Raw genomic sequence first — 27514 nt, forward strand, 5'->3', positions numbered from 1 at the left:
AAACAAACCAACTAACCAGACATCTGAAGGTGGTGCCAACCCCACAATAAGAAATTGTTGAGAAACAGCACGCCACTGCAGGACATTTTTACCCTCTTGTCCCAACTAGGACAGCTGAACATAACCAGACCTTCAACTGATGTATCTGACTTTTATTGGCCTCACTTTTACACACTTGCACAGCAGCCATCCATCAAAGCAGCGAGTTGTTGTTTCTTCCCTCCGCACGTCTTGTACACACAGGTATAAATCACCGAGCCTGATTTCTGGGGCCAGGGTGTAAATAATTAAAGAGCTTTAATTTATCAGGATTTAGCACCGCCTGACAGTAGGGCTGACAAAAGAGAACGAGAGATACAGAGAAGGGGGGAGGAATGTAGTTATTAAACATGAGAAACGCATACAAAAAAAAAACAAAAAAAAAAGACACCAGCAATGCATTTTAACAGAGACACAAGGACTACATGAAAACGTATTAAGGTGGTCGACAGCTACCCAGGAGTGTTGTTTTATTTGCCTGTTGGTTAAAAACAGAAATGTATTGGAATTGTGTCGAGTATTTGACAATTAAATGTTCATGGAAACCACCACTGGTGTTGGAAAAAAGTAAAACAAAACAAAAAAAAATTAACAGATGCACATAATATACTTTTTTTTTTTTTAACTGAAATTTTAAAACATCCAGTGAAAAACAAGTACAGACGTCTGTCACATGCTGTCAAGTTTTTAGATGCATACTGTACATTATGACTCCTTTTCTCTAAACGGTTGGCAGTGATGTTGATAGTCGGGGGGGGGGGGGGCTGCATGGGGGTGACAAAAAACACAACAGTAGGTTTCATTGATAAGCAAATGTCAATTTCATTTCACAGACTAAAAGTGGCATTTGTTACTGAATAAACCCCATGATTCCCCTTAAAACACAGTTGGGATCAGTAACTGGTCAAACAACCCTGTTAAAACAATACTGCACATTTAAAGGAAGGACTTGTGTGTTGAATTATGTTTTTGCAGAAAGAGTAGGCAGGCTTTTTTTTTTTCCATGGATAGCCAAAAAAGAAAGGAAAAAAAAGAAGGCTGAAACGCTACTGCCACCCTTTGGCCAAAACTGTGCACATTCCTACAAAATGAAAGCGATCGAAACAATTCCTGGCAGAATGCTTTTTGCCTCCACATCCTACAGCTCGCTTAATGTTTTCTTGCCCTCAACAATCGTAGAAGCCAGAAACATGATTTACCAGCAAGGACCTGCCAGAAAACCTTACAACAGAATGTCATCTCTGCCCGTTTTAAACCTCGTCACCCCAGTACTTCTGAGAACAAATATACACGCCAGTCACACATAATAAACAAAGAATCTTAAAAAAAATCCTCTATTCTGAGTAAACATGCAGAGACGCACTTGACTAGAAGTTTTTATATTGTTAACATTACTTAAAAACTTCACTGAGTGAATATTGTTGGTACCAAGTTAGCCACCTAGTGGTAGAACCCCCCTATAACGTCAGGTATTGACGACAGAATTTTAAAAACACATTTTGCAGTTTTTGCTAATGGCATATGTTATTCAACAAACTATTACGTCTGTGGGCTCAGCTCGGGGGATATAAGAGGTCATCACACCAGGAACATGGTATCACTCATAAATCAGATGGGGACAATATGCTTTTTAATTGTAATGCAGTCCATTTACCAAAATTATTGGCTTTATTTTCTGAGTAATGACCTATAGCTTTACACTTACACTGCCAATTCTCTGTGAAACGAATTAGCCATGGTTACACCACCACTGTTAGATGAATGATAATAAAGTGTAGTATTCCCTCAACACACCCCATCACAATCATCTTTCTGTCCCTTTCCTTCAAAAGTGGAATACTCTTCACACTTCAGTTGTCCAAGAGGGAGCGCTGTAGAGCCTCCTGCATCATAGTGTGCTCATCTGTAGAGTAATCCTGAGGATACAAAACAGAATTACAATACTGCAAATAACCATTAACAGTTTATACATAAAAAAAACATCCTAACCACAGTCAGAGCGCAGAAACCCTAACCAAGATCTGACATTTTTCCTTTTTCATTATGAGTACATCCTTTGAATGCTTCTATAATATTCTTACACCCTGAATATCTGATTGGTCATCATCTTTGTTTCTGATTGTTGACTTGTCATCTTGATCACTGAACTTTGATCCCGATTGCTGATCTCTGAGCCTAGCACTACGATGCAACTTATATACAGAGAGAAACTCACATGTTCATTATTAATAACAACAACTAAACAGGGCTTTCCCAGGAATCAGAGCAATAAAACAAACTCCAATAATTAAAGAATAAATGTCAATAATAAAAACAACACAATACAAAAAAATACCAAATGAAAGAGGTGATAGTACAGAAAAAAAATGCAATACTGGCCTGAAGGTCTTGTGTCCCCATCGTACCAATATGTGTAGTGCCATAACTCCTTGTGAGTGGGCAATAGTTTCAAACAGCCATGTCATAATAAGAATGTAACAGGGCAACTTCAAACTGCTTTCTAAAAATCACTGTGGAGACTAGTTTGCAAGTTCTTATTGGGAGATTACATTCAGTGGGAAAAAGGCAATCAGGAACAATTTGTTTATAAGTTGTGATTTTATTTTTTTAAGAAAAGGTGTGGGAAGGAAGTAGAAGTTTGAGTAAAAAGGGCATAAAGGCTACAGTGCTGGAGAAGGAACTTGACGTAGATCTTCAAGGGATGCATCCTTGCTGCTAATGAAACCCCTGGAAATTTATAGAGGCCTGTTCATCATACACAGACAAAAATGTTGGGTCTGTGACCTTCAAAACTAGTTGAGGCTCAACCATCAAACTTGACCCAGACCTACAACAGATGTGTCCTTGCTCCCAAATGAGGTAAACCAGTGTTATTTCTTTGAAAAGTTATTGGGAGTAAAGTGTTATGGATATTTTTGGCCCTATAACCTTCAAAATGAGGTCAGTCATCATTGAAACTGGCCTAGACCTTGAAGGGATGCAGGTTTGTTGCAAATTTGGTAAACTTGTCTCAAATCTAAGAGACGTTATATGAAGTACAGACAGACAGCATTTCTGTGTCCCTCTGTCAGGATGACAGGGACAAAAAAGAAAACAATTTATACTCCGGAAAATACAGTTTGTCCTTTTGAGATAACCTGCTGACAAATAAAGTAAGACACTAACAGGAATGAATAAGTCACCTCTTTGAAGAAAGAAGTGTGTCCCATATAGGCCCTGAGGCACATGCTTCCGCAGTCAAGACCAGTACCCATTTACAGTTGGGTGGACTGTGATAATGCAGATAAAATGTCTTGTCAACAGACACAGACAGGTAGCATAACTGAAAATCGACCCCAGGTCGACATACTGGTAGCCTGACGTTTTGTTCCAGTGAGCTACCCGCTCAATATGATGTCACATTACATTGTGTTTGTGCCATAAAATGGAGAGTTTTTCGAGCCACACAATATTCAACACCAAGATCAGTAGCAGCTGGTGTTAATTTCATCAGACGACAAAATATATGAATCAACAGGCATTTTTCATGACGAAAACAAGACGAGGACAATACTCAGTCAGTGTTCTTAAACACTAAGATGAAATTAACATGCATTATTGTTAAGGAAAAGATGAGACTAAACCATTTTGCATGAAATAAAATCTCTCCACTTTCATACAGAAGCAGTTACACTTTGAAAATGTTTCCAAAATGTGTTGAATTCAGCAGAGTTCACTGACGCAAACTCAAGAAGGCTGGACCCAACGTATAATATCTACCGCAGGCACATTTGAGAATGTGCAACACGTCCGCACAATCAAAACATAAAAAATAAATAAATAAGTTTTTAATATAACGTCTCTGTTTTGTCCTCCATCTCCTGTCTGCCGGAGGAGGGCAACGGGTCATCCTGCTGTGTTTTTGAGCATAGATCTGTAAAGGCCACTACAGCGGACACAAGCATCCAGAAAGTTAACCATGGCATCAGATCAGTGACAAAACCCCACTCGAGTAAAAAATGCGTTTACGCGTAGATATCAACTGCGTGTGTGCAAATTATCTCTACACATGAGCACAAAAGGTGCTGCGCTTGAACTTGATTTCTGCTCGCCCGCAGAGAATTCCTGCTCGCTCTCTTGAAACTTGTGGCACTATGGGGGAGGGAACCAGGTCGGCACTGGCTCTGCTGTGATTGGCTGTCTCTGGAGAGTCGGTGTTTCCTTAAAAAAATTATTTATTTATGAATCAAATCCAAACAAAACGGGTCCTGTACAAAATTCTGAAATAGCTGTATACATGAAAATATGAATACAAGAACTTAAGGGGCTTATTGAATCTTATTTACAAATAATAAAAGAAAATATAGGGCAACCAAACATTTACAAATTAAATTTGTCTATAAAAGAAACTATTTTTAAAACATTATTGGATTCAATAAATGACAGAGACTTATAATTAAGTTTAAACTCATTTTTCCAAAGAGTTATGTTTGGTTTTGTCTTGAAAAAAAATCATTTGTGTATGTAATGTTTGCTTAGTAAAATTCCATTATTAATAACAAAGTCATGACAGTTAATATTCCAGAAATGATGTCTGTGATGTTTAGCTCGCCGATCCAAATTCCTTCAGAAACAATCCATTGTTGAATGTCAAACCAAAAGCTTTGCACTGTTTCACACAAAAAGAAAAGATGGTCCAGCAGGTCTTCAGTTCCAGTCAGTTACCGACATCTATTTGGAATCTCTGCTTTAAAAACTCCTTAGCTGGATAAATCTTGTTAGTAATTTTCAATTGGAGTTCTTTCGTCTTTGGTGAGACTGGAAATGTTAAATATTTACATCTAATCTTTTGTATTTAATCTCTTTCAGGATAATTTTTAAGATAGTCATTAAGGAACTGTAATGATTTTGGTATTAATAATATAATTTTACTAAGCAAACATTACATACACAAATGTCATTTTTTCAAGACACAACCAAACATTACTCACTGGAGAAATGAGTTTAAACTTAATATCTCTATTACTGACTGAATCCAATAATGTTTTAAAACTAGTTTCTTTTATTGACAAATTTGATTCGTAAATGTTTGGTTGTCCTATATTTTCTTTTCTTTTATAATTTGTAAAAAATATTCAATAAGCCCCTTATGTTCTTGTATTTGTATTTTCATGTATGCACCATTTCAGGATTTTGTACAGGACCTGTTTTATTTGGATTTGATTCATAAATAAATCATTTTATTTTTTTAAGGAGACACCGTTGTCTCCTTCGGAGGTGGTGGCGCCATGGTTTGCACGTGAGTTAAGAGGTTTTAATTTGTCATCTGATGGTTAATAATCACATTCTTCCCTTTGATCGGTTTGGGTGTACAGAGTCAGTCTGCAGATGCACCAATGTTAGGAGGTGATTTTTATGACTTTCTGTAATTTGTTATGAAATAATGCTGAATTTATGTGGAAATGATTGTTGTACAGGAGCTTCAGAGATGTCGCTGAGATAGATGATGACTGGAGTGAGGTTTTAAGCAGAAATGAGGTGTCTCCGACTGACTTCCGGGTCAGAGAGGAGGGCTGTCAATCAAACCTCTCTCCAGAGACCGCCAATCACAACACAGCCAGTGCCGACCTGGTTCCCTTCCCCATAGTGCCATACGTTGCAAGCAAGCGAGCAGGAATTCTCTGCGCATGAGCACAAATCAACTTCGCGCGAGCAGAAATCAAGTTCAAGCAGGTGGGGGGGAGCGCTGGTCCTCGCGTGCAGCACCTTTGTGCACACGTGCAGAGATAATTTGCGTGCATGGAGTGATAATTTGCGTGCGTGCAGTTATATCTACGCGTGAATGCATTTTTTAGGCGAGTGGGGTTTGGTCACTGATATGACCCCATAGTTAAACATACTTCCAGTGGTGGGCACAGCTAACCAAAAAGTTAGCTCTGATAACCATTAATCCACTAACTGAAAAGTTAACTATTATAACGCTATACCGATAAACCTAAAAAAAAAAAGAAAAAAGAAAAAGAAAATTAGCGGAAGTTACAGCTAACTTTTAGTATTGACTTGGTCGCGGCCACATCGGATTACATTGTCGGCTTCTGACAAACCAGTTTTGAGTTTAAGCGCTGCAGGAGCTTCTGGGTAAATTCCCAGGATCACAAACAAATGAACACATGGGGGGGAAAAAAAAAAACAAAAAAAAAAACAGTCATCATCTTTATCAAAAGCAGTAAAGTGCAGTATTAGGAGTCACAGTTTATCTCCGTATTATATTTATAAACCAAGACAGAAACGGCTCAGCAGTGTTGCGTTCAATGCAACTGGTAAAAATCTACACCTCAAAACACAAATGCATGAAAACAATAAATAAAAAATAAAATCCCAAACACAGGCATCATCTTTATAAAAAGCAGTAAATCGCAGTATTAACAGTCACAGTTTATCTGGTAAAATCTACACTTTATCCATCGCATTGAGCTTCCCCACCAAAGAAAACCCAAGTAAGTTTTGTCTTTACATAAAAATACAGCAACAAGTGTCTTTTCACTTTAAAAAAGTAAAGACATGCATGTACATGCTGTCTTTAAAGCAGACATACTGTCAATTTATGCTATGGGAGCTCATCTCAACAGAACACCGGCCTGACTGTTGCAGACACATAACAGACAGGAACATGTACAGTAGTGCTCAGAATAATAGTAGTGGTATGTGACTAAAAAGATTAATCCAGGTTTTGAGTATATTTCTTATTGTTACATGGGAAACAAGGTACCAGTAGATTCAGTAGATTCTCACAAATCCAACAAAACCAAGCATTGTCCCCTATGTAAGGATGAAGCCAGCACCTGTTGAACATGCTTTTCTCTTTGAAAACCTGAGGAAAATGGGACGTTCAAGACACTGTTCAGAAGAATAGCGTAGTTTGATTAAAAAGTTGACTGGAGAGGCGAAAACATACGCAGGTGCAAAAAATTATAGGCTGTTCATCTACAATGATCTCCAATGCTTTAAAATGGACAAAAAAAACAGTGACACGTGGAAGAAAAAAGAAAACAACCATCAAATTGGATAGAAGAATAACCAGAATGGCAAAGCTCACCCAATGATCAGCTCCAGGATGATCAAAGACAGTCTGGAGTTACCTCTAAGTGCTGTGACAGTTAGAAGACGCCTGTGTGAAGCTAATTTATTTGCAAGAATCCCCCGCAAAGTCCCTCTGTTAAAAAAAAAGACGTGCCGAAGAGGTTAAAATTTGCCAAAGAACACATCAATTGGCTCAAAGAGAAATTAAGGAATATTTTGTGGACTGATGAGAGTAAAATTGTTCTTTTTGGGTCCAAGGGCCGCAGACAGTTTGTGAGACGACCCCCAAACTCTGAATTCAAGCCACAGTTCACAGTGAAGACAGTGAAGCATGGTGGTGCAAGCATCATGATATGGGCATGTTTCTCCTACTATGGTGTTGGACCTATATATCGCATACCAGGTATCATGGCTCAGTTTGGATATGTCAAAATACTTGAAGCGGTCCTGCTGCCTTATGCTGAAGAGGACATGCCCTTGAAATGGGTGTTTCAACAAGACAATGACCCCAAGCACACTAGTAAATGAGCAAAATCTTGGTTCCAAACCAAAAAAATTAATGCCTCGCAGATGTGAAGAAATCATGAAAAACTGGTTATACAACTAAATACTAGTTTAGTGATTCACAGGATTGCTAAAAAAAGCAGTTTGAACATAATAGTTTTGAGTTTGTAGCGTCAAGAGCAGATGCTACTATTATTGTGAACACCCCCTTTTCTACTTTTTTTTTTACTAATAGCCCAATTTCATAGCCTTAAGAGTGTGCATATCATGAATGCTTGGTCTTGTTGGATTTGTGAGAATCTACTGGTACCTTGTTTCCCATGTAACAATAACAAATATACTCAAAACCTGGATTAATCTTTTTAGTCACATAGCACTACTATTATTCTGAACACTACTGTATGATTTTGGGGTCTCTAAATGTTTTTGACCGTTAAATTTTACTGACTTTACCAGCAAAAAAAATGATAGTGGACTGAAAGTTAGCAGAACTAAATTTAGCTTAAGCTCATTTACACGCTGTCTTGCAGTGTTAAAGTGTTTGATCAGCTCTGAGAGACTCAGATTAAAATTACTGTATGTAAAAAAAATTTTAACAGCAACAAACGCTAGATCTATTTAATATCAATATCAATTTGTTTTAACATTATTTATGACTAATATACAACAAGAAATAACATTAAATATAACAAAATGAAATATGAAGTGTGCATCATATTTCAATTAAATTGGCTCAAGTTGTGGATCTTACAATAGATAAAAACATTGCAAATTTTGAATCGTTTTATTTTATTCTGCTTTGCTTAAAAAAAAAAAAAAAATCCAGCAAATTCAAACATGCAAATAGAAAAACTAAATCCAACAAATGTTTCATTTCAAAAGACCTGCATCCCTACAGCCTTGTGGATTTACAAGAAAACCAAATGTCTAATTGTATGTGACAGGAAGCCTCACGGATTGTTGAAAAACACCACAAACCTTCAATAATCCAACAAGTGTATTTTGTCAGGTAATGATAACTTTCGGCTTTGGAAATGTGTGAAACACTATATTGACTGAAATGGTAATCAGAAATAATCTGTTTCTTAATCAAAGAGACTACAATGTCTCAACTGAAACATGACTAAATAAAAACGATGTGAATGACTAAATATGGTAAACTAAAAAGTACATTTGACAAAAGACTAAATTTAAAAAACAGGTGACAAAATTAACATTAGTAGCAGCACAACTCGTTTCTCCTGAGCAACCTCCTCTATAACAGACTCTTGTCCTTTTAAAATCCTGCTGACTAACAAACAAAAATTGCCAACAAAAACATCACCTCCTTGATGGAGATAAACAATCCAGTGTGTTTAGGGTGTTAACTTACGACAAAAGTGTCATAGGAAAATGTGTGTCTAATCTTCAGGTGTTGAAAAAAGTCTGCACTCTGGTAGTTTGGGTCGCCCCAGGGCATGGAGGCACAGATGGGGCACACCTATGCAGATTATTAAGACACAGTCAAATCTAAATCATGTATGGAATCTTAATTTTGTGTTAACTCATGTAATCACAATTCCTGCGGATGTCTTACCACCTGGCGTGAATCTCGGGCATGCTGAGTCGTGCAGTGTTCAACCAGGCCATCCTGATCGAGGTTCTGGTAGTTACAATAAGGGCAGGTGAAGGTGTAACGATTTGGCACTGGACTGCAGGGGGGGGGGGGAGTCAGATTAAAGCATCGTAGTGGAAACATTTATTTTTTTGCTCTGTTAAAAGCTGTGAGCAAATGTCATTTCTCAGCCGATATACGTTTAAAGTAAAGAAATTACCGTTTTTACTCATTTGGGAGGGCCTGCGACTTATACATTGATAAATTCACGTTTGTCATTCATAACAGTAATTATAATGACTATTTATTTAGAACTTTTCAAAGAATCAAGCACTGAACAAAAATGCCAACAATAAAAGAATAAATGCCAGCAATCAAAAATACCAAACAACGCACAAAAATCCCAAATTAAATAGCTTGTAACACAGAAAAAGGTGCAACTCCTTGTCTAGTGCGACTTATACTCTAGAAAATACGGTAGAAGGAAATATAGTTGTTATTTTCATAACAAGTCATGCCAATGCCAGATGTTTTTTAGGGTACTGGGAGTCACTAAAGCGCCCCAGATGCTGTGACATGTGCTGTCGGGGTTGAGAGGACTGGAACAGTGATGTGATTTTGTGGCTTTGAGCAGCTCTGGTGATGCCCTCCTGTGGGTTCACCACCTGCAGAGGGGGCCATGGGGGTCAGGTGCAGAGAGGATTGGGTAGCGGTCGAGGCGGCCCGGTCCATGCTCACAGCCCCTGGCTTTTGGGACATGGAATGTCACCTCGCTGGGGGAGAAGGAGCCTGAGCTTGTGCGGGAGGTTGAGAGATACCGACTAGAGATAGTAGAGCTCACCTCCACTCACAGCCTGGGCTCTGGTACCCAACTCCTGGAGAGGGGCTGGACGCTTCATTTTTCTGGCGTTGTCCACGGGGAGAGGCGGACAGCTGGGGTCGCATTGCTTATTGGTCCCCAGCTCAATCGCCATGTGTTGGAGTTTACTCCAGTGAACGAGAGGGTCACATCCCTACGCCTTCGGGTCGGGGACAGGTCTCTCACCGTTGTCTCGCCCACGAGCCGAGCGGCAGTGCAGAGTACCCGACCTTCTTGGAGTCCCTGGGAGGGGTACTACATAGCGCTCCGACTGGGGACTCCATTGTTCTCCTGGGGGATTTCAACGGCCACGTGGGCGGCGACAGTGAGACCTGGGGGGTGTGATCAGGAAGCACGGCCTCCACAATCTGAACCCGAGTGGTGTTCAGTTGTTGGACTTCTGTGCTAGTCACAGTTTGTCCATCACGAACACCATGTTCGAGCACAAGGGTGTCCATAAGTGCACAAGACTGGGGACTCAGAGGCGGACTCATCCATTACCCAGGCCAAAGTCACCGAGGTGGTTAGAAAGCTCCTCGGTGGCAAGGCTCCCGGGGTGGATGAAATCCATTCTGAGTACCTTAAGTCTCTGGATGTTGTGGGACTGTCTTGGCTGACACGCCTCTGCAACATCGCGTGGTGATCGGGGACAGTGCCTCTGGATTGGCAGACCGGGGTGGTGGTCCCTCTGTTTAAGAAGGGGGACCGGAGGGTGTGTTCCAACTATAGGGGGATCACACTCCTCAGCCTCCCCGGTAAGGTCTATTCCAGAGTACTGGAGAGGAGAATTCGACCGATGGTCGAACCTCGGATTCAGGAGGAGCAGTGTGGTTTTCGTCCTGGTCGCGACACACTGGACCAGCTCTACACGCTTCATCGGGTGCTCGAGGGTTCATTGGAGTTCGCCCAACCAGTCCACATGCGTTTTGTGGATCTGGAGAAGGCGTTCGACCGTGTCCCTCGGGGCACCCTGTGGGGGGTGCTCCGGGAGTACGGGGTCCTTTGCTAAGGGCTATCCGGTCCTGTACGACCGCAGCAGGAGCTTGGTTCGCATTGCCCGTAGTAAGTCAAACCTGTTTCCTGTGCAGGTTGGCCTCCGGCAGGGCTGCCCTTTGTCACCGGTTCTGTTCATTATTTTTATGGACAGAATTTCTAGGCGCAGCCAGGGTGTAGAGGGGGTCTGGTTTGGGAACCACAGAATCTCGTCTCTGCTGTTTGCGGACGATGTGGTTCTGGTGGCTTTGCTTGAGCTGCTGCCCCTGCGACCCGACTCCGGATAAAGCGGAAGAAAATGGATGGATGGATGGGTGGAGTCACTAAAGTGCCCCAGATGCTGTGACATGTACTGTCGGGGTTGAGAGGACTGGAACAGTGATGTGATTTTGTGGCTTTGAGCAGCTCTGGTGAAGGAAACATTTCTTAAAGCTGCTGCAAATATCTGCTGACAAAAGAAGGGCATTGTAGATGATTTTTAGAGATTTTGCACAAGCATTAAATCTGGAATGGAACCAGGTATAACTGAACTAACTTGTGGGTGTGATTGGAAACTGCAAAGTGGAACTTTTGTTTGTTGCCTCAACAATAATACAGATTCATGATGAAGCGGAACTGATTCCAAGCACTGATCCATGTAGCTAGTATAGTTTCAAGCTGAACCAACAAGTTGATTATGACAGAAGCTAACTGATACCCCATATACATTTTTTTTCTGCAAAATAATTCTGGGTATAAAATGTGTTGTATGTCCTTTGCCATCTGTGCTCCTAACTTCATTCCACTGTCACATGTTTTCAGGTCTCAGCTACAATGCTGGTGATAAATATATATTTTTTCTTCTACTGATGTTCTACACACTGATGGTTGCTAAATTTAACAATGGCCTGTAACAGTCCTTGGAATTAAATTGTCTGTTCTTCTAGATACCTGATGATGGCAGGCTGGGTCTGGGCACTGGTCCTCACTCCCTCCTCAATGTACTCCTGGTATTTGGGACAGGCAGCTGTGTGGAGTCTCATTAGAGACAGACCAACCTGGGTTGTCAGAAAGCACATGTCATGAGACACTACAGGAGCATGGCAAAATAAAACTTTATGAATAAAAGTAAGTCCCTTCGGCTGCTCCTTTGTTTGCACTCAGGGTCGCCACAGCAAATCCAAGGTGGATCTGCATGTTGAATTGGCACAGGTTTTACCCCGGATACCCTTCCTGATGACATTAAATGGAGAAATGTGGCAGGGGTGGGATTTGAACCGGGAACCTTCCGCACTGAAACCAAGCGCACTAACCACTTGGCCACCACCCTTACGTAATCATTTTTGGAAAAGTTTTCAAATCAAACTAAAAGCAGAAAAAAAAGAGACCATACTTGTGCTGTGGACCAACCAGGGTGTTCTCTTTGTATATCAAGAAGGGAGTGTGCTTGCGCTGGAACAAACAGTGCAAACAGTGTTGTAAAGGACAATAAGCAGAACGTGAAGAGAGCAAACTTCACTTTCCACCACAATGACATGAACAAGAAGCGATTGCAGCTCACAGCAATTTCCAGTGAAAATAATGGAGAAACATCCCAAACTTCTCACATGTTTACATAAAACAAACACAATAATGCCTAAAAACCAGATAAAATATTCAACACAGTTTTAAGCACAATATACAAAGGGCTTTACCTTGTGATGTTAATGCTGTTGTCCGTGCACAACGGTTAAATTGCAGCCTTGTCAGAGCATCTCAATGCATTTCTCAATGTTACTGGCATTTCACAAAGTGCCAACCTCTCTGAAATTTTGCAAGATTTTGCAGGATTTGAAACCTCAACAGGGTGAATATATAGCTTCCTCCTCCATAAGGACTGTATGGGGTAGGGTAAATTTCTTCTTAGTTTAAGACATTTTAAACCATAAAGTTCTGTATAATTGTGGGTGTGGTTGTTGTGAGTGATAGCGGCTGAGTCGAGTGACTCCTCTGTAGCTCAGAGTCCACTTAAAGTGGAGTCACTGTTGTGATTATGCACATTATTTTGTAATCTCTATCTAATTAATTATAAGATACACTTCAAAAGCAGCCTACATACGAGGTCTGTTAATAAAGTATCGTACCTTTTTATTTTTTTCAAAAAGTATATGGATTTGATTCATATGTTTTTACGTTAGCCAAGCTTGAACCTTCGTGCGCATGCGTGAGTTTTTCCACGCCTGTCGGTTGCGTCATTCGCCTGTAGGCAGGCTTTGAGTGAGCACTGCTCCACCCCTCTCGTCGTTTCATTGCGAGGAAATGGCGGAATGATTTGGGCTTTTTTCCCCATCAGAATTTTTTTCAGAAACTGTTAGAGACAGGCAGCTGGAAACCATTCGAAAAAAATTTATCTGGCTTTCGGTGAAAATTTTACGGCCTTCACAGAGAATGAGTGTTACTACAGCTTTAAGGACGACCCACAATGGCGCACGGCACGCCGCGCTCCGAGCCGCCATCGAGAGGCAGAAACAACCACATCATTTCTAAACGGATCGCTGTGTGGAGCCGGGACCATCGTGTGCAATTTCTCTGGTTATCACAAGAGCTGGACATCAGCAATTTTCCGGCAGATTTCACTTTCAACAAGAGATTTTGTCATGGAAAGCTGCGCAGAGGCTTCGCGCCTCATGACCGATTCGTTGATGAAGTGAGACAAAAGGAACACCTCCGTTTTGGAGAGTTAGAGGACAAGTTGGGACATGCCTATCTTGGCTTTCAGTGCTTACCAGTCGAGTGAGTATAACAGAAATTGTGGAGAGAAAACATATGAATCAAATCCATATACTTTTTGAAAAAAATAAAAAATGTAAGATACTTTTCTAACAGACCTCGTAATGTGAAAAAAAACACTGGCTGATCTGCACAGCAGCCTTTTCAGTCGTTATATTTATTTGCCAATGTTCATTTACAATGCTAGTAATTTTCCTGTTTAGTGCATGTGTGAGAGAGAGTACATAACTTATCTTGTGAGGACAAATGCTGCACGAGTGGAATGTAGATTGTAAGGCTTTAAATTCCACTCACTTTCCAGGCTGACTGGTTTAAAGTGTGATAGATCCTCCACAAACAGGCCCTGTTTTGTGTGTGTGTGTAAGTAGTTCATCTCAGCCCTCAAACTGACTGTTTTAGCCTGATAGGAAGTGCAACACTGACCCAAACTGGATGTGAAACCAGGACAAACTAGAAGCACTTGGAGAGCGCAAACCTCCACCAAGGCTATAGGGTCACTGACGTCACATGGAATACCCTTTGGCAAAGAGACTTATTCCACATCGTTTCACGCATCTACCGTCATGCTTCAGATTCAGTGGTTAACCCTCTGGGGTCCGAGGACATTTTTTGGACAGTTCACTCGCCTGGCATAAATGTTTTTTTATTGCTGCTGTCATTACGATGGATGGGTAAGTCCTGCTAAATAATCCTACATCTGTGTGTGTAATATATGTGTTAATTTAATTTAATTATCTTATAATGCGCCAAATCACAGCAAAAGCTGTCTCAAGGCACCTTACATAAGGCGCCTTGAGACGCCTTATGTAAGGTGTTAAGTGCATTTTCAATTCAGTACTTCAAATCATTCAATTCTGCATTTACATGCAGCCCTAGTGCACAACAACACAAGTCCAAACATGTCTGAAAGTGGGAAGTGTGTCAGCCTCCAATCACTGTTCAGTTTATATACATATATATATACATATACATATATATACACATATATACACACACACACATACATACATACATACATACACACGAGGTCTGTTAGAAAAGTATCCGACCTTTTTATTTTTTTCAAAAACCATATGGATTTGAATCACATGTGATTGCATCACCAAGCTTGAACCGTCGTGCGCATGCGTGAGTTTTTTCACGCCTGTCGGTTGCGTCATTTGCCTGTGAGCAGGCTTTGTGTGAGCAGTGGTCCACCCCTCTCGTCGTTTTTTTTAATTGCGAATAAATGTCTGAACGATTTGGAGCTTTGCTGCATCAATTTTTTTTTCCAGAAACTGTGAGAGACCTCCAGGTGGACACCGTTCGGAAAATTAATATGGCTTTCAGGGACGATTTTGTGGGGATTACACAGATTAAGGAGTGTTACTGCCGCTTTAAGGACGGCCCACAGCGTCTGAGGGCGCGCCGCGCTCCGATCGACAAGCTCACACCCCGCTGAAACAACCAGATCATTTCCAACGTGAAGGCTTTGTTGATCCGGGACGTTGTCTGACTTTCACAAAAAGGCAGAAGGCGTGGACATCAGCACTTTTTCAGCACATTCCACTGTTAAAGGAGTTTTTTTCATGGAAAGAAAAGCGGAGGGACGCGCCACGGAACCGTTCATTACGCGGCACAAAACCACCTCCGTGTTGGTCTCTCAGGACGGCTTTCAGGTGGATTTCAGACGGCTGTCGGTTGCTTTTCAATCAATCAATCAATCAATTTTTTTATATAGCGCCAAATCACAACAAACAGTTGCCCCAAGGCGCTTTATATTGTAAGGCAAGGCCATACAATAATTATGTAAAACCCCAACGGTCAAAACGACCCCCTGTGAGCAAGCACTTGGCTACAGTGGGAAGGAAAAACTCCCTTTTAACAGGAAGAAACCTCCAGCAGAACCAGGCTCAGGGAGGGGCAGTCTTCTGCTGGGACTGGTTGGGGCTGAGGGAGAGAACCAGGAAAAAGACATGCTGTGGAGGGGAGCAGAGATCGATCACTAATGATTAAATGCAGAGTGGTGCATACAGAGCAAAAAGAGAAAGAAACAGTGCATCATGGGAACCCCCCAGCAGTCTACGTCTATAGCAGCATAACTAAGGGATGGTTCAGGGTCACCTGATCCAGCCCTAACTATAAGCTTTAGCAAAAAGGAAAGTTTAAAGCCTAATCTTAAAAGTAGAGAGGGTGTCTGTCTCCCTGATCTGAATTGGGAGCTGGTTCCACAGGAGAGGAGCCTGAAAGCTGAAGGCTCTGCCTCCCATTCTACTCTTACAAACCCTAGGAACTACAAGTAAGCCTGCAGTCTGAGAGCGAAGCGCTCTATTGGGGTGATATGGTACTACGAGGTCCCTAAGATAAGATGGGACCTGATTATTCAAAACCTTATAAGTAAGAAGAAGAATTTTAAATTCTATTCTAGAATTAACAGGAAGCCAATGAAGAGAGGCCAATATGGGTGAGATATGCTCTCTCCTTCTAGTCCCCGTCAGTACTCTAGCTGCAGCATTTTGAATTAACTGAAGGCTTTTTAGGGAGCTTTTAGGACAACCTGATAATAATGAATTACAATAGTCCAGCCTAGAGGAAATAAATGCATGAATTAGTTTTTCAGCATCACTCTGAGACAAGACCTTTCTGATTTTAGAGATATTGCGTAAATGCAAAAAAGCAGTCCTACATATTTGTTTAATATGCGCTTTGAATGACATATCCTGATCAAAAATGACTCCAAGATTTCTCACAGTATTACTAGAGGTCAGGGTAATGCCATCCAGAGTAAGGATCTGGTTAGACACCATGTTTCTAAGATTTGTGGGGCCAAGTACAATAACTTCAGTTTTATCTGAAATTAAAAGCAGGAAATTAGAGGTCATCCATGTCTTTATGTCTGTAAGACAATCCTGCAGTTTAGCTAATTGGTGTGTGTCCTCTGGCTTCATGGATAGATAAAGCTGGGTATCATCTGCGTAACAATGAAAATTTAAGCAATATCGTATAATAATACTGCCTAAGGGAAGCATGTATAAAGTGAATAAAATTGGTCCTAGCACAGAACCTTGTGGAACTCCATAATTAACTTTAGTCTGTGAAGAAGATTCCCCATTTACATGAACAAATTGTAATCTATTAGACAAATATGATTCAAACCACCGCAGCGCAGTGCCTTTAATACCTATGGCATGCTCTAATCTCTGTAATAAAATTTTATGGTCAACAGTATCAAAAGCAGCACTGAGGTCTAACAGAACAAGCACAGAGATGAGTCCACTGTCCGAGGCCATAAGAAGATCATTTGTAACCTTCACTAATGCTGTTTCTGTACTATGATGAATTCTAAAACCTGACTGAAACTCTTCAAATAGACCATTCCTCTGCAGATGATCAGTTAGCTGTTTTACAACTACCCTTTCAAGAATTTTTGAGAGAAAAGGAAGGTTGGAGATTGGCCTATAATTAGCTAAGATAGCTGGGTCAAGTGATGGCTTTTTAAGTAATGGTTTAATTACTGCCACCTTAAAAGCCTGTGGTACATAGCCAACTAACAAAGATAGATTGATCATATTTAAGATCGAAGCATTAAATAATGGTAGGGCTTCCTTGAGCAGCCTGGTAGGAATGGGGTCTAATAAACATGTTGCTGAAAAGAAACCTGGGGTTGTTCTTATTTTCTTCAATTAGTGATGAGTAGAAAGATGTCCTAGCTTTACGGAGGGCTTTTTTTTTATAGAGCAACAGACTCTTTTTCCAGGCTAAGTGAAGATCTTCTAAATTAGTGAGACGCCATTTCCTCTCCAACTTACGGGTTATCTGCTTTAAGCTATGAGTTTGTGAGTTATACCACGGAGTCAGACACTTCTGATTTAAAGCTCTCTTTTTCAGAGGAGCTACAGCATCCAAAGTTGTCTTCAATGAGGATGTAAAACTATTGACGAGATACTCTATCTCCCTTACAGAGTTTAGGTAGCTACTCTGCACTGTGTTGGTATATGGCATTAGAGAACATAAAGAAGGAATCATATCCTTAAACCTAGTTACAGCGCTTTCTGAAAGACTTCTAGTGTAATGAAACTTATTCCCCACTGCTGGGTAGTCCATCAGAGTAAATGTAAATGTTATTAAGAAATGATCAGACAGAAGGGAGTTTTCAGGGAATACTGTTAAGTCTTCTATTTCCATACCATAAGTCAGAACAAGATCTAAGATATGATTAAAGTGGTGGGTGGACTCATTTACTTTTTGAGCAAAGCCAATAGAGTCTAATAATAGATTAAATGCAGTGTTGAGGCTGTCATTCTCAGCATCTGTGTGGATGTTAAAATCGCCCACTATAATTATCTTATCTGAGCTAAGCACTAAGTCAGACAAAAGGTCTGAAAATTCACAGAGAAACTCACAGTAACGACCAGGTGGACGATAGATAATAACAAATAAAACTGGTTTTTGGGACTTCCAATTTGGATGGACAAGACTAAGAGAGAAGCTTTCAAATGAATTAAAGCTCTGTCTGGCTTTTTGATTAATTAATAAGCTGGAATGGAAGATTGCTGCTAATCCTCCGCCCCGGCCCGTGCTACGAGCATTCTGACAGTTAGTGTGACTCGGGGGTGTTGACTCATTTAAACTAACATATTCATCCTGCTGTAACCAGGTTTCTGTAAGGCAGAATAAATCAATATGTTGATCAATTATTATATCATTTACTAACAGGGACTTAGAAGAGAGAGACCTAATGTTTAACAGACCACATTTAACTGTTTTAGTCTGTGGTGCAGTTGAAGGTGCTATATTATTTTTTCTTTTTGAATTTTTATGCTTAAATAGATTTTTGCTGGTTATTGGTAGTCTGGGAGCAGGCACCGTCTCTACGGGGATGGCAGGGGGAGAGAAGCTGCAGAGAGGTGTGTAAGACTACAACTCTGCTTCCTGGTCCCAACCCTGGATAGTCACGGTTTGGAGGATTTAAGAAAATTGGCCAGATTTCTAGAAATGAGAGCTGCTCCATCCAAAGTGGGATGGATGCCGTCTCTCCTAACAAGACCAGGTTTTCCCCAGAAGCTTTGCCAATTATCTATGAAGCCCACCTCATTTTTTGGACACCACTCAGACAGCCAGCAATTCAAGGAGAACATGCGGCTAAACATGTCACTCCCGGTCCGATTGGGGAGGGGCCCAGAGAAAACTACAGAGTCCGACATTGTTTTTGCAAAGTTACACACCGATTTAATGTTAATTTTAGTGACCTCCGATTGGCGTAACCGGGTGTCATTACTGCCGACGTGAATTACAATCTTACCACATTTACGCTTAGCCTTAGCCAGCAGTTTCAAATTTCCTTCAATGTTGCCTGCTCTGGCCCCCGGAAGACAATTGACTATGGTTGCTGGTGTCGCTAACTTCACATTTCTCAAAACAGAGTCGCCAATAACCAGAGTTTGATCCTCGGCGGGTGTGTCGTCGAGTGGGGAAAAACGGTTAGAGATGTGAACGGGTTGGCGGTGTACACGGGGCTTCTGTTTAGGGCTACGCTTCCTCCTCACAGTCACCCAGTCAGCCTGCTTTCCCGGCTGCTCGGGATCTGCCAGGGGGTAACTAACGGCGGCTAAGCTACCTTGGTCCGCACCGACTACAGGGGCCTGGCTAGCTGTAGAATTTTCCACGGTGCGGAGCCGAGTCTCCAATTCGCCCAGCCTGGCCTCCAAAGCTACGAATAAGCTACACTTATTACAAGTACCATTACTGCTAAAGGAGGCCGAGGAATAACTAAACATTTCACACCCAGAGCAGAAAAGTGCGGGAGAGACAGGAGAAGCCGCCATGCTAAATCGGCTAAGAGCTAGTAGCTACGCTAAGCTAGTGGATTCCTAAAAACACGCAAAGTGAATAATGTGTAAATAATTTAGAGGTGATTCATCAGAAGGAGTGCTTTAGTTAAGGCACGTAAAGATTACACTGGGAAACAAATCGTAATCTAGATAACTAGATCAATCTAACTGCGCAGATTAAACAGCTAACAGATACAGAAAAACACCGCTGTGCTCCGGAACAGGAAGTGATACAATACCGCAGTGAGAGCCAACCACCAGTAGAGGCAAGCAAGAGGCAAGCTTTTCAGTCATGTGATTGTCCGAGAAATTGAGCATGAGCTGGACATGCCCCAACATGTCCTGTGAGGCTTCATCACGGCGTTGCTTTGCGCCATGCAGCTCCACCACGACGCGCGGAACTCCGCTCCTCTTTCCATGACAAAAACTCCTGTAACAGTGGAATGTGCCGTTCATTTCTAAACTGGACGTTGTCTTGATCCGGTATGTCGTCTGACTAGCACAGGAATTGTGAAAAGACGTGGACATCAGCACTTTTTCGGCACACTGAGACAGACGTGCGGAGGAGTTCCGCGCGTCGCAGTGGAGCCGCATGGTGCAAAGCAACGCCGTGATGAAGCCTCACAGGACATGCTGGGACATGTCCAACTCATGCTCAATTTCTCGAATAATCACACGACTGAAAAGCAACCGACAGCCGTCTGAAATCCACCTGAAAGCCGTCCTGAGAGACCAACACGGAGGTGGTTTTGTGCCGCGTAATGAACGGCTCCGTGGCGCGCCGCTCCGCTTTTCTTTCCATGAAAAAAACTCCTCTAATAGTGGAATGTGTCGAAGAAGTGCTGATGTCCACACCTTCTGCCTTTTTGTGAAAGTCAGACGACGTCCCGGATCAACAAAGCCTTCACGCTGGAAATGATCTGGCTGTTTCAGCGGGGTGTGAGCTTGTCGATTGGCGCTCCGAGAGCGGCGCGCTCTCAGACGCTGTGGGCCGTCCTTAAAGCAGCAGTAACACTCCTTGATCTGTGTAATCCCCACAAAATTGTCCCTGAAAGCCATATTAATTTTCCGAACGGTGTCCACCTGGAGGTCTCTCACAGTTTCTGGAAAAAAATTGATGCAGCAAAGCTCCAAATCGCTCAGACATTTATTCGCAATAAAAAAACGATGAGAGGAGTGGACCAGTGCTCACACAAAGCCTGCTCACAGGCGAATGACGCAACCAACAGGCGTGAAAAAAACTCACGCATGCGCACGAAGGTTCAAGCTTGGCTGATGCAATCACACGTGATTCAAATCCATATGGTTTTTGAAAAAAATAAAAAGGTCGGATACTTTTCTCACAGACCTCGTATATATACACACACACACACACATATATATATATTATATATATACATACACATACACACACAGTTATTGCAAATTTCTTGATACAATTTAGAGAGTACATCGTCCAGCCCTAGATGCAACACTCATACAACACAAAAACAAGATGTAGATATACAAACATGCATGCAATTACATTTGAACATCATCACAAGTTTCTTTCTCCAAAATCAATTTTGAACAAGCGGGGAATCTATCTGTAATTGTGATCGGAGTGGCTATTCGCCCAACCATTGGTTCAATAAAGTAAATACGCGAGCATATGAAGTTTGTCTGCTTTCATCCATTGCGGTGTTTTCACAGTAATTAAACACGATGCCGTTAAATGTGTCAAACATACGCCGCAGTAGAGCCTTAAAAAGTGGTGTAAAAAAAAACGTAGTTTAGATGCACAAAACGTGTCAAATACACGATCACGGTTGGGTGAATAAGGTAAGACATCATATTTATCTGCCCAACATTTGTGCATGTAATGTTCAATGTATGACTTATCTGCCCAACGGTTGGGCAAATGAATGAATGAATAGTTGATTCAGCACACATCCACAAACAAAATCTCTCATTTACAAAACAAATCAAAAGAAAACAAAATTTTAAAACATATAGAACAAAACTCAAACAATTACCAATTTGGTGCGGCTGAAAGGGTGTGGGCAGAAGCAGAGGCTTATCAACGCCCACCCCGTACCTCAGTTTCTATGTACAAACAAAAAAATACACACGAAAAACAAATGCCAGTCAGTAATGTAACTCAGTGAAACAAAGTAATACAACGGACAAACAAACAAAAAGTAGCCACACAAGCAATTTACTTAATTATTCAAACTATAACAAGTTAATAAATTGTTTTTATAAAGTCTTTTAAAACAAGCCAGTGTACTAGATACCTTAATACAATCTAAACAATCATTCCAAACTTTAACACTTTACTGAAACACAATGACCTTTGGCAGTGGTTCGAAACTTCCTTCTATCAGATACCAAGGTTCCACGCAAATTGTAACTGGACTCTCAGTTTAAACAGCTCTTGGACATGTTGAGGCAAGAGTCAATTTTTAACTTTATACACGATCTGTATTGTAAAATAATCAAACAAGTCATTAGTATTTGTTTTATATGTATTTCCCCAAACTTAAATACAATAAGTCATATAAGGAACAAGCAATGAGTGATACAACGAAACCAGCAGATGCTAGGGGAGAAAGTATTGAGCTTTGTACAAGATAACAATAACTTTTGATATTTTAGACTCAACATGTTTTATATGAGTTTTCCAATGCAACTTATCATCAACAAAAACTCCAAGAAATTCATTTTGAGATACAATTTCAATGCCATTCAAAAATAACTTACTGCTTAAATTTCTAGGCTTATTTCCAAATATGATGCACTTAGTTTTACTGAAATTAAGTGATAATTTATTAGAGTCAAACCAATATTTAAATTTTTGTAATTCCCTCTCTACCAAGTGCAAGAGCTGTCCCAAATTATCCCCGCTACCAAACACAGTTGTATCATCAGCAAACAAAATACAACTCAAAAACTTAGAAACCAAACCTATATCATGAATATACAACAAAAACAATGATGGCCCAAGGACTGACCCCTGGGGCACCCCACACGTAGTAATCCTCAAAAATTCTGATTTTATCCCACCAAGATTAATACACTGATATCTATTACATAAATAACTAGCTATCCAGTTAAAGGCCAGTCCTCTAATACCATACATCTGTAATTTTTCCAGTAATAAAGTATGATCAATGGTATGGTATGATCAATGGTATCAAATGCTTTCTGTAAATAAAAACAAAAAAACAAAACAAAAAAACAAACAAACAGTGTATTGCTTCTTCTCTATTGCATTTGTAACTTATTCCACAAAGTCTATTAAAGCCAAAGAAGTTGTTCGATTTTTCCTGAAACCATACTGCTGTTCATTAAGTATATGATGTTTTGCCATAAAATCATTCCACCTCTTTATAAATATTTTTTCCAAACTTTTTGAAAACTGTGGTAGCAAAGATATTGGCCTATAATTGGAAAAAAAATTAGGTTTAAATAAGGTATTTGCCCAACGGTTGGGCGTGTAATGTTCAATGTATGACTTATCTGCCCAACGGTTGGGCGAACAGCCTTTGCCAATTGTGATAGACATGTGATCCAAGGTCTGTAAAGTCTTGTACTAAATATAGACTTTCCTTATATTTGGAAGCATGCAAGGTGTTTCAACAAGACAGCACATATTATGCAGCTATTGTCATACCTGAACACCACACCCCTTGCAAGCAGCTGCAGATGACTGGATGAGGGCTTCCAGTGCCATGTTTTTAGTCCAGTGGCCCAGCGCGGCCCGACATACTGCACATACAGGCTTCTGTGGACGCAGACACTCCAGCAAGCAACTCTGACAGAACCTGTCAACACATGCAAGAGAGAATACGGAAAACAGAGAGCAGGTGGAAAACTGATGAATTCACTTAAAATCTATGTATATTAATAGCATTTTTGAATTCACCTTTAAGTCAGATGTCATTTAAACAAAACAGCAAAAACCTTTCATATGTTGAAATAAAAGTGGTTATTGCCACATTAATTTAAAATAGTTCCTCAAAATAAATGCAAAACAAATAAGACTCATATGTGCTTAATTGTTAAGCTGACCTTCCCAGCATCAAAAAATGTATGATTACATTAACTGATAACAGCATTTACCATATGCGAATGGTGAAACACCAGGGCATTTGCAAAATTCTGCCTGAAAATAGGGTGGGTGGATGAATGATGCACGGCCAACCCCCCCCTCCCCCCCCCAATCAAAGTTGGTTAAATGCGCACCCTAAATTAAATACATTTTTTTCTTAAAGTTGAGAAAACAGCCCCTTAAAATAAACTAATTTGTGACCCCAACACATTCTAAAAAGCAAAAAAATAAAGTTTTCATGATGTTTTTCTTGTCGTTTCCATGTCTTACCTGTGATGATGTTCGCGTGCGGATGGTCTTTCCTGAGTTCCGGAAATGTACCTTGTGACCCACAATAACCTTCGTTTTGCTTGGGAAATTTTTTCTTTTTAATTCATTAATTATTTTACCAATGCATATATTTTGTTTTTAAATCAGTAGCAGTGACATGCCAATGACATCAATCTGAGAGTTTGTAGTGCAAGAGTTGCACACAAGGCAGAATGGATCTGACATTAAGCGAATGAGTCATTTGTGATTGTGATTTATTTTTTTATTTGTGATTTAATCAGACATTTTATTGAAATATATGAAGGGGTGGACAGCATGTGAGCATGGTTTTTCAACAAAATGTTTGATTTCATCACATATAACTGCTGTGAGCCTGCTTTGTTCCCTCCCTGAAGTACTGGAGGCAATTAATGTATCAAAAGAATGATCAAATCAGAAGATTACCAAGCTATTTTAGAACAAAACGTGTCAAAACAGCACCTTTATTGATCCAATGTGAACAAACCTCCATCTAGTTAACAGTCATTGCTCCCACCTGCTTCCTTCTGTAATTCTCTTTGCTCTACCTGACTTGTATTTCATAGTATGTTTGTCCTTTTATGTCATCCTGTTTTTGCCAAAATTTTAATACGTATCTTGCAATTAAAGCTTTGCCTTCACTTTTAGCAGCTTTACAGTTAGCACATTAGTGATTAGTCATTAATTACTAATGTGTCACTTTCAGTTTCATATAGCTAGACAAGACTTATTTTAAACATACTGAAGCCGGTTTGATTTCACATCATTGTCATTTTGGCAACCGAGTCCGAATCATGAGCAATTGTCTGCTTCTTTTAAAAAAGAAAACATGATTTTCATTTTGAATAACAGAAAACACATAAAATGAATCTTATAAATATAACATTCAAGTGTTCACTGCAGATTCTTGAATGCTTTTTGGGAATCTATCTTGTCCCATCTGCCTCATTCCCAGTGGTGGGCACAGTTCCACTAATCCGCTAATTATCGAAGCTAACATTTTCATTATCAGATCAGCTTTTCAGATAACTTTGAAAACCATCATCGGATCAATTAATTTCCGATAAGTTTTGGTCCAATAATTTTTAGACCACTAACATATTATTGCAAGCTTAGTGAATAAAGCTTTAACAGTTAATAAACATTTAAGTCTGATATCAAAGATTTTAGCGCCTACCTGTTAAATGTTTTGTAGCAGACATACAGTTCTATCCTCTACAAACAGAGGAGAGCTGATTTCAGGAGAAACCGCTCCATGCTCTGCAATCAGAGGAGAACTGGTCACAGAATACAAACAAAATGAGACCATTTCTCTTGACACCCTATTAACCATCAAGCAATATCACCCAAGTCATCCATAGGCATACAGTTTTAACTTATGGTTAAAATTTTAATCCAACTAATTTTGGACAAGTTATTTAAATTAAAGTCACATCAGAAGTTTCATAAAGTGAAAATATCAGCTATATGTTTTAGTTTTAAAGTATTGCACTAATTTTAAAGGTTTTAGTGTGGACATGGTGTGTGTGCAGTGCATTATGGGTACTGTAAAAGTTCACGACAGGAGAATGCATTTGAGACGCTCTGATCAGGCTCCACACGGACAACAGCATTAAACCCTTTGTATATTGTGCCTAAAATGCTTGTGAATATATTCTCTGGGTTTATAGATGTTGCTATTGTGTTTGTTTTATGTAAAAATGCCAGAAGAAGCTCAGGTTGCTTCTCCATTATTTTCAATTGGAATCACTGTGAGCTGCAATCGCGTCCTGTTTGCTCTATAATGTCCTGGTTATTGTCCTTTACAACACTGTCATCTTTGTTCCAGAGTAAAATATATGAGATGTCTGAAATTCGATTTGTGTTTATTAAATTCCAACCAAATTAAACGTAGCAGACACTGATTATTTGGAATTGTTGTTTTGGCAGGTTTTCATGATCTCTACTGCCATCTACTGGCCAGTAGTGCTCATGGCAGTATTATCAGGTTATATCAGATGGTTGTCTAATCACAACTTGACTTTTGCAAATGGCTTTTTTTACATAAGAAAAAAAATGACATATTTTACAAAAGCACATTCATATATAAACCAACACAAACGTCACATTAACGTGTTTGTTTTAACATAGAATGAATGAGTCAAATAATCAGTGTTAGTGGGGACTATTTTACCCATAATCCCTTTGGCATCTGTGTGTGTTTGTTACAAAACTTCAGAATTAGTGCATTACTTAAAATTAAAAGTTATGTGTTATATTTTCACTTTGTACAAATGACAGAATTGCCATTAATGTAGTTATTCTATACAGAATAAAACCATAAGTCAAAACTGCTTTATTTTCCAAGACCTCTGCCTGCTGTATACGGTTAAGGAATGTCGCTAACTCGCCTCTATCAGCCAGCTGACAGCTATCATTACCTGGAACGGTGAGATTTATACACCAAGCTGACCTGAAAGGAACCATTATACATTAAATTGACCTTATTGACAAGTCTGACCTGTTTGAAAAGTGACTAAATTACATGTATTTGTATCAAGTTTGGACATGTTTTCACTGACAAAACCCACCCTCAGAGGTTAAATGCCCGGATGACCGACCTCAAGAATAGAACCATCAACTGGGGCTGTTTGGACCGCATAGGTTGAGGTAACACAAAGCTCCTTGGATATCATAAATGAACATAAAGGGGTGAAGCTGTGAGTTTCTGGGATATTTAACATCATACTACAAACAAATGTAAAAGGCAGATTCACAATTTTCAACAATAAGACCATTATGAAGGTGATCAGATTTAATTAACAGCGAACAGGGATATATTTAAAAGCGAACAAAAGGAAAACCCTTCTATATTTTTTGCAAGTATTTACAAAGAGGGAGCAGGTGCTGTTGATTGCTGTAAAATCCCATTAGATTCCTGTAATCCGACAGGACAGCCCCCGCCTGAATGGAACGCAGGGACTTGTAGTTCTTTCCAATAGTTTCTTGGCTGCATGAAAAGCACACCGAAACTACAACTCCCAGATGACGGCTCGTGATCGGTGTAAACAAAACTGAAACTGATTCAGGATCTTTGGCTTTGCTAAATGTGCAACCCAATCATGTATAACAATTATGTCACACCAAACGTAGACACGCGAATTGTGGATGTTTAACGATTCTGGAGGCATAACGTGAATGTCAACATGTTTCCCTCTCCCCCTGTTTTAAGATTTGGGTTAATGGAAGGACGGTTAGAAAAGCAAGAATACTCACGTATGCCCGCATTGTGTTGTCACAGGACTGGCGTAGATTTCAAGACACACCGGGCAAACAAATTCCGAGACGTCGTTGTCTCCGTCGGCAGCGTTTTTCTTGTGTTGTACAGAGCCAAACCCCCCGAGCGTCGCCATTTCTTTAATGTGTCAGTCCTCCTAAAAAAACACAGACACACACACAGCTGTTTGTCTCTCTCGTCAGTCTATGAACCTTCTTCTTCTTCTACTGAGTGTTTTGGCGGTTTACAAACCGACACGGTGCAGTACCGC

At 40.2% G+C, this 27514-nt stretch overlaps 1 protein-coding gene across 1 annotated transcript; it reads right to left on the bottom strand.

The window, feature by feature from the left end:
• Positions 1-273: 273 nt before the first annotated feature.
• On the bottom strand, positions 274-27476 carry rnf114 (ring finger protein 114). Its single transcript, XM_034172600.1, has 6 exons — positions 27243-27476; positions 23262-23412; positions 11979-12085; positions 9179-9293; positions 8975-9082; positions 274-1955 (listed from the first exon to the last, which is right to left on the bottom strand). Exons 1-6 carry the CDS (start codon positions 27377-27379, stop codon positions 1890-1892), a joined length of 684 nt encoding a protein of 227 aa, XP_034028491.1. The 5' UTR covers positions 27380-27476; the 3' UTR covers positions 274-1889.
• Positions 27477-27514: the final 38 nt, after the last annotated feature.

This window comes from Thalassophryne amazonica, chromosome 6 (assembly GCF_902500255.1).
Source record: "Thalassophryne amazonica chromosome 6, fThaAma1.1, whole genome shotgun sequence".
NCBI classification, from domain to species: domain Eukaryota; kingdom Metazoa; phylum Chordata; class Actinopteri; order Batrachoidiformes; family Batrachoididae; genus Thalassophryne; species Thalassophryne amazonica.

Bases quoted from the DNA above. Each gene is read 5' to 3' on its own strand.
- rnf114 (XM_034172600.1), bottom strand. From the start codon at position 27,379: ATGGCGACGCTCGGGGGGTTTGGCTCTGTACAACACAAGAAAAACGCT. The intron at 12,086-23,261 runs GTATGACAATAG...CTGACAACCCAG, and splicing joins GCAAGGGGTGTGGTGTTCAG to GTTGGTCTGTCTCTAATGAG. The intron at 9,294-11,978 runs GTATCTAGAAGA...CCCCCCCTGCAG, and splicing joins ACCCAGCCTGCCATCATCAG to TCCAGTGCCAAATCGTTACA.